Source organism: Besnoitia besnoiti (assembly GCF_002563875.1).
Source record: "Besnoitia besnoiti strain Bb-Ger1 chromosome Unknown contig00091, whole genome shotgun sequence".
NCBI lineage: Eukaryota > Apicomplexa > Conoidasida > Eucoccidiorida > Sarcocystidae > Besnoitia > Besnoitia besnoiti.
Window position 1 is genome coordinate 1 of NW_021703980.1, and position 8,611 is coordinate 8,611.

The window sequence follows — 8,611 nt, forward strand, 5'->3', positions numbered from 1 at the left end:
GTATGCTGCTAGATCTGTCTTCGGTGGACAATCTATGATCTTAGCTATGGGTTGTATTTCTATTCTAGGTTCCTTAGTATGGGCACATCATATGATGACAGTCGGTCTAGAGGTAGATACCAGAGCTTATTTCTCTGCTATGACTATTATGATTGCAATTCCTACCGGTACTAAGATTTTCAACTGGTTAGGTACCTATATGGCTAGCCATACAACTACAAGAACTGTAGATCTATGGGCTGCTCTTAGTTTTATCCTATTGTTTACTCTAGGTGGTACTACAGGTGTAGTTATGGGTAACGCTGGTATGGATATTGCCCTACATGATACATACTATATTGTAGCTCATTTCCATTTCGTATTATCTCTTGGTGCAGTACTAGCTACTATATGTGGCTTTATCTTCTATAGCAGAGATATGTTCGGAGATACTGTAAATCTATTCCATGTAAATACCGGTGCTTCTCCATATTTAAGCATCTGGTTTGTAGTCTTCTTAGGTAGTATCTTATTAATTTTCATCCCTATGCATATACTTGGTTTCAACGTTATGCCAAGAAGGATACCAGATTACCCTGATTATCTTTGTTATATTAATACATGGTGTTCAATTGGTTCTATATCCACAATAGTTATCATCTTAACTATGCTCTGCTAATGCACTTAACATGATGGTCATGAAAAGCACAAGAGAACTTGGATCCGGTAAAAAAGACCTTCAATCTAAACCAGTAGTCCAACTCGTAGTATATACTCCCCAGAAAAAGGTAGTTTATATCAACCTAGGAATCCCATTTTAGTAAGTGTAACATGGAGTCTAGCTTCAGTTGTTATCTGATTGGTATTGCATGCCCTGAGTACGTAAGGAAAAGGAAAGGTTAACCGCTATTTAAACACAACAGTTACCGTAGCTGTAGATGAATGCTAAATCTAGAGTATCTCTCCTAAGACACTGCATAACATATGAATGCTCCTTCCGCCATTCGTTGACTGTGTTTACCACGGGGAATTAGAACAGAATACCAAGTTCTTTGCCTGGAGGTTTGTTACGTTCCGTACAGTTGTAGGTAAAAGGTATGTTAGAGACTTAGACTAGCGTTGGAGCACATTGTTTCATTCGATAGTCCACGCTCAATCTTACCATACATAGTACTTTTATGATCCCAGGCTGGTTTAATAAGTCAAAGTTTAGCCGGGAAGTTAGCGTCTAAAATATATAACCGATAGTCTCAACTTAGATGCACAGATGGACATAATTAATCCTTGTACGGTTTGTACCTACTTGACTCCTCAGTTTAAGTTAAGGAGTCCTTTGTTTACAGCTTGTACCGTTACTTTCAGGAGCATACCGTTAAATTCGATGATCTTATGTGTTCACTCAAATCGAATAAACAAAGACATTATAGTTCCTAGAATACTGAAGATGACTCCGGTTATGAGATACAGACAACCAAGTTCTTTATGATTGCAGTACACCACCACCCCACTGGACTGCTTAAGACAGCTAAAAGTGTTGGATTTCAATATCACGGTAATCATGTTTGCTTGGAAGCTGGAAGACGGAATCGTTATTAAGCGCCAGGTAGTCCTGGACACTGAATCCATGAGCGTGAACATTGGATGTCACATGGTTATAGTTACGGTACATATATAAAATCTACAGTACGATTTGAGATTTGTTACGTGACGAGCGGTGTGTTTAAGACTAGTTTACATGCGCTCATTTTAATATGTAGTTATTTAACGAAGTTCTATTGTGCTAGCATGGTTTCGAGAACACACCAAATTTCCATGAGTCTATTCCGGACACCTCGTCTTTTATCGGTGTGCTCTCAATCTAAATTCATCTTATAACTTTGGTTTCTTAGTTGCAATTACCTTTGTACTCCAAATAATTACAGGTATCACTTTAGCGTTCCGATATACTTCTGAAGCATCTTGTGCATTTGCTAGTGTTCAACATCTAGTTAGAGAGGTAGCAGCAGGATGGGAATTTAGGATGTTGCATGCAACAACTGCTTCTTTCGTCTTCTTGTGTATCTTAATACACATGTCTCGAGGTATGTATAACTCCAGCTATAGTTATTTAACTACTGCTTGGATGTCTGGTTTAGTTTTATATCTACTTACTATAGCCACTGCTTTCCTCGGTTATGTACTACCATGGGGACAGATGAGTTTCTGGGGTGCTACAGTCATTACTAATCTCCTTTCTCCAATACCATATTTAGTACCTTGGTTACTCGGTGGATACTATGTATCTGATGTAACATTAAAACGATTCTTTGTATTGCACTTTATATTACCTTTTGTAGGTTGCATTCTAATTGTATTACACATCTTCTATTTACATTTAAATGGTTCTAGTAACCCTGCAGGTATTGATTCCGCACTTAAAGTAGCCTTCTATCCTCATATGTTAATGACCGATGCTAAATGTCTATCCTATCTAATTGGTTTAATTTTCTTACAAACGGCTTTTGGTTTGATTGAATTATCGCACCCAGATAACTCCATACCAGTGAACCGGTTTGTAACTCCGCTTCATATCGTACCTGAATGGTACTTTTTAGCATATTATGCGGTGTTAAAAGTAATCCCATCCAAAACCGGTGGTTTGTTAGTATTTATGTTATCAACATGTCAATGAAATATCAACAACGATGAAACTTATTTGGTTAACATAACAACATAGAAGGTAAAGCTGGATTACGTTCAAACTTTACACTGGATACGTTTCAATGTTAACTTACTAAATACCATGGGAGCGAAGAGAATCTAATATGTAACTCCGTTCATGGAAATCAAAAGAGCTTTCACTGATTGTATTTATGAAACGTGATTAGTTCACCTAGCCAACACGATCCGGTTGTTTGGGAATAATATCCCTATTTAAGGGATTGATATGTGCTACAATAACACAGTCGGTACGAAGTCGAAACAAGGTAGTTGATGGTGAACCAGTGGCTGAACAAACCTTTTTATTGATTATGCTGACTTTAGTCCCGAGAAACTACAGTTCTGCTTAAACTGAGGAGTCAAGTAGGTACAAACCGTACAAGGATTAATTATGTCCATCTGTGCATCTAAGTTGAGACTATCGGTTATATATTTTAGACGCTAACTTCCCGGCTAAACTTTGACTTATTAAACCAGCCTGGGATCATAAAAGTACTATGTATGGTAAGATTGAGCGTGAACATTGGATGTCACCATGGTTATAGTTACGGTACATATATAAAATCTACAGTACGATTTGAGATTTGTTACGTGACGAGCGGTGTGTTTAAGACTAGTTTACATGCGCTCATTTTAATATGTAGTTATTTAACGAAGTTCTATTGTGCTAGCATGGTTTCGAGAACACACCAAATTTCCATGAGTCTATTCCGGGCACACCTCGTCTTTTATCGTGTGCTCTCAATCTAAATTCATCTTATAACTTTGGTTTCTTAGTTGCAATTACCTTTGTACTCCAAATAATTACAGGTATCACTTTAGCGTTCCGATATACTTCTGAAGCATCTTGTGCATTTGCTAGTGTTCAACATCTAGTTAGAGAGGTAGCAGCAGGATGGGAATTTAGGATGTTGCATGCAACAACTGCTTCTTTCGTCTTCTTGTGTATCTTAATACACATGTCTCGAGGTATGTATAACTCCAGCTATAGTTATTTAACTACTGCTTGGATGTCTGGTTTATAGTTTTATATCTACTTACTATAGCCACTGCTTTCCTCGGTTATGTACTACCATGGGGACAGATGAGTTTCTGGGGTGCTACAGTCATTACTAATCTCCTTTCTCCAATACCATATTTAGTACCTTGGTTACTCGGTGGATACTATGTATCTGATGTAACATTAAAACGATTCTTTGTATTGCACTTTATATTACTTTTGTAGGTTGCATTCTAATTGTATTACACATCTTCTATTTACATTTAAATGTGTCTAGTAACCCTGCAGGTATTGATTCCGCACTTAAAGTAGCCTTCTATCCTCATATGTTAATGACCGATGCTAAATGTCTATCCTATCTAATTGGTTTAATTTTCTTACAAACGGCTTTTGGTTTGATTGAATTATCGCACCAGATAACTCATACCATGAACCGGTTTGTAACTCCGCTTCATATCGTACCTGAATGGTACTTTTTAGCATATTATGCGGTGTTAAAAGTAATCCCATCCAAAACCGGTGGTTTGTTAGTATTTATGTCCTCTCTCATTAACTTAGCTCTTTTATCTGAAATTCGAGCTTTGAATACTCGAATGTTGATACGACAACATTTTATGACTCGAATGTAGTCAGTGGATGGGTAATTATTTGGGTATTACAGTATGATCTTCTTGATTATTATTGGTAGTGCTATTCCACAAGCGACTTATATCTTATATGGTAGATTAGCTACTATCGTATATCTTACTACCGGATTGGTTCTATGCTTATACTAAATCAATAGTTATAATGACTACAGCTTCAAGCAAACATGATTACCGTGATATTGAAATCCAACACTTTTAGCTGTCTTAAGCAGTCCAGTGGGGTGGTGGTGTAACTGCAATCATAAAGAACTTGGTTGTCTGTATCTCATAACCGGAGTCATCTTCAGTATTCTAGGAACTATAATGTCTTTGTTTATTCGATTTGAGTGAACACATAAGATCATCGAATTTAACGGTATGCTTCCTGAAAGTAACGGTACAAGCTGTAAACAAAGGACTCCTTAACTTAAACTGAGGAGTCAAGTAGGTACAAACCGTACAAGGATTAATTATGTCCATCTGTGCATCTAAGTTGAGACTATCGGTTATATATTTTAGACGCTAACTTCCCGGCTAAACATCCCTTTTCTTTGAAACACACTTCCTTCTCGCCGTTAGCATGATCTCAAAGTACCAGAAGCCATGTGATCTATATAGTATAACGGGACATTAGACCGAACCTGCGATAGATAAATATATCTTGGATGATTGTATATTAGCGGCTAAATGTCAATCAAACATGCGAATTTTAGGTTTTCCATGAAATCTATTTGGAAGAAGAGGCTTGATAGTACTACCGTAAGTACATAATATACAGTCCCAGCAGTAGCGGTTAAACTATAGAAGAGTCGAGTATTATCCATGCATACCAGGCGTAAAAAGCGTTCATCCAGTTACTAAACAGGTGCCAGGCCAACAAGAATCCGATCCGTGTATTCCGTACAGACTAACATTAAGAAGGCGACTACCAAAGTGAATGTCATGATATTCGTACAGCTTGTATACAAATGTTGGTTTTTCAAATATACGCTGGATACCACTATACTTAATGCACTTAACATGATGGTCATGAAAAGCACAAGAGAACTTGGATCCGGTAAACAAAGACCTTCAAGATCTAAACCAGTAGTCCAACTCGTAGTATATACTCCCCAGAAAAAGGTAGTTTATATCAACCTAGGAATCCCATTTTAGTAAGTGTAACATGGAGTCTAGCTTCAGTTGTTATCTGATTGGTATTGCATGCCCTGAGTACGTAAGGAAAAGGAAAGGTTAACCGCTATTTAAACACAACAGTTACCGTAGCTGTAGATGAATGCTAAATCTAGAGTATCTCTCCTAAGACACTGCATAACATATGAATGCTCCTTCCGCCATTCGTTGACTGTGTTTACCACGGGGAATTAGAACAGAATACCAAGTTCTTTGCCTGGAGGTTTGTTACGTTCCGTACAGTTGTAGGTAAAGGTATGTTAGAGACTTAGACTAGCGTTGGAGCACATTGTTTCATTCGATAGTCCACGCTCAATCTTACCATACATAGTACTTTTATGATCCCAGGCTGGTTTAATAAGTCAAAGTTTAGCCGGGAAGTTAGCGTCTAAAATATATAACCGATAGTCTCAACTTAGATGCACAGATGGACATAATTAATCCTTGTACGGTTTGTACCTACTTGACTCCTCAGTTTAAGTTAAGGAGTCCTTTGTTTACAGCTTGTACCGTTACTTTCAGGAGCATACCGTTAAATTCGATGATCTTATGTGTTCACTCAAATCGAATAAACAAAGACATTATAGTTCCTAGAATACTGAAGATGACTCCGGTTATGAGATACAGACAACCAAGTTCTTTATGATTGCAGTACACCACCACCCACTGGACTGCTTAAGACAGCTAAAAGTGTTGGATTTCAATATCACGGTAATCATGTTTGCTTGGAAGCTGTAGTCATTATAACTATTGATTTAGTATAAGCATAGAACCAATCCGGTAGTAAGATATACGATAGTAGCTAATCTACCATATAAGATATAAGTCGCTTGTGGAATAGCACTACCAATAATAATCAAGAAGATCATACTGTATACCCAAATAATTACCCATCCACTGACTACATTTCGAGTCATAAAATGTTGTCGTATCAACATTCGAGTATTCAAAGCTCGAATTTCAGATAAAAGAGCTAAGTTAATGAGAGAGGACATAAATACTAACAAACCACCGGTTTTGGATGGGATTACTTTTAACACCGCATAATATGCTAAAAAGTACCATTCAGGTACGATATGAAGCGGAGTTACAAACCGGTTCACTGGTATGGAGTTATCTGGGTGCGATAATTCAATCAAACCAAAAGCCGTTTGTAAGAAAATTAAACCAATTAGATAATATGGTAGATAGGGAACAAACTGTCTCCAGACGTTCTTAACCCAGCTCACGTATTACATCTGACGGTGAACTAGCGTTCCTAACTGAATCTTGTTCAATAACAAGGGAGTAATGAGCCGACATGGAGGTGCTGATACAATCCGAGGATTAGAACTCCCAATATTATCTGACCTGTTATCCCCGGCGTACCTTACGACCGTTATATGATTTAGAGATAGAATGTAATGTGGATTAATATCCACATGGTTTCTACAAAGTGTAGATATAAAATAGTGAATGGTTCTGTAAAGATCTTGCATAATACCTTTAGATTTGCTTAGCATTATAGAGCTTGTAGGCATGTAAGTAACTAAAGAACTATAGATACTTTGAGTGAAGAATACAAGGATAGCTCCAACAATAACATGGCTAAAATGTATACCAGTTAAGATGAAAAGTCCATTACCAAATGCATTATCATTAATATAAAGAGATAGTCCTAAGTATTCCGTACAGACTAACATTAAGAAGGCGACTACCAAAGTGAATGTCATGATATTCGTACAGCTTGTATACAAATGTTGGTTTTTCAAATATACGCTGGATACCACTATACTTAATGCAGAGCATAGTTAAGATGATAACTATTGTGGATATAGAACCAATTGAACACCATGTATTAATATAACAAAGATAATCAGGGTAATCTGGTATCCTTCTTGGCATAACGTTGAAACCAAGTATATGCATAGGGATGAAAATTAATAAGATACTACCTAAGAAGACTACAAACCAGATGCTTAAATATGGAGAAGCACCGGTATTTACATGGAATAGATTTACAGTATCTCCGAACATATCTCTGCTATAGAAGATAAAGCCACATATAGTAGCTAGTACTGCACCAAGAGATAATACGAAATGGAAATGAGCTACAATATAGTATGTATCATGTAGGGCAATATCCATACCAGCGTTACCCATAACTACACCTGTAGTACCACCTAGAGTAAACAAGGATAAACTAAGAGCAGCCCATAGATCTACAGTTCTTGTAGTTGTATGGCTAGCCATATAGGTACCTAACCAGTTGAAAATCTTAGTACCGGTAGGAATTGCAATCATAATAGTCATAGCAGAGAAATAAGCTCTGGTATCTACCTCTAGACCGACTGTCATCATATGATGTGCCCATACTAAGGAACCTAGAATAGAAATACAACCCATAGCTAAGATCATAGATTGTCCACCGAAGACAGATCTAGCAGCATACATAGATAATGTCTGCGAGACTACACCAAAAGCAGGTAAAATTAGAATGTATACCTCTGGATGTCCGAAGAACCAGAATAGATGTTGATAAAGTACACTATCACCAGAATACATAGAATCATAAAATTCAGTGTTTACGTGTAGATCAAGAAGGATCATAACTAATCCACCAGTAAGAATAGGTAGAGTGAAGACTAACATAAGGGCAGTAAATATGATAGCCCAGATATATAGAATATAGTTCTTAGCACCAGCATTAGAACCCATGAAGACGCAAGTACCAAGGAAGTTAATAGAACTTAAAATACTACTAATTCCTAGTACTGCAAGACCTCCGATAATCCAATCAGTTGCCTCTGGATTTAACACCATCAAGCTAGTACTTAGTGGAGGATACATTGTCCAACCAAGACCACTACCAAACTCGGAACAAATACTTTGAGTTAACAACACAGAACCTAATGGTACTAGAAAATAGGAGATCGCGTTAGTTCTTGGGAAAACGACTTCCGAACCACCAATATATATTGGTACAAAGAAGTTACCATATCCTCCGTACAAAGCAGGCATTAAGAACATAAAGATCATAGCTAGGCCATGTATCGTTATTATCACATTATAAGTAGCTATCGTCTCTGTACAAATGATCCGCGATCCAGAACTGTATAACTCAAATCGAATAAACAAAGACATTATAGTTCCT

At 37.2% G+C, this 8,611-nt stretch overlaps 3 protein-coding genes across 3 annotated transcripts; 2 read left to right on the top strand and 1 right to left on the bottom strand.

Annotated features, from left to right (window-relative positions):
• Positions 1-46: 46 nt before the first annotated feature.
• On the top strand, positions 47-658 carry BESB_085920 (cytochrome b6 subfamily protein; the record flags this gene model as incomplete). Its single annotated transcript, XM_029366925.1, has 1 exon — positions 47-658. The coding sequence occupies one exon, from the start codon at positions 47-49 to the stop codon at positions 656-658; it is 612 nt and encodes a 203-aa protein (XP_029214803.1).
• A 588-nt stretch (positions 659-1,246) lies between these two features.
• Positions 1,247-2,650, top strand: BESB_085930 (cytochrome b; the record flags this gene model as incomplete). Its single annotated transcript, XM_029366926.1, has 2 exons — positions 1,247-1,265; positions 1,902-2,650. The coding sequence occupies 2 exons, from the start codon at positions 1,247-1,249 to the stop codon at positions 2,648-2,650; spliced, it is 768 nt and encodes a 255-aa protein (XP_029214804.1).
• Positions 2,651-6,233: 3,583 nt separating this feature from the next.
• BESB_085940 (cytochrome b) lies at positions 6,234-7,190 on the bottom strand (the record flags this gene model as incomplete). Its single annotated transcript, XM_029366927.1, has 2 exons — positions 6,234-6,677; positions 7,041-7,190. The coding sequence occupies 2 exons, from the start codon at positions 7,188-7,190 to the stop codon at positions 6,234-6,236; spliced, it is 594 nt and encodes a 197-aa protein (XP_029214805.1).
• Between the last annotated feature and the right edge of the window lie 1,421 nt (positions 7,191-8,611).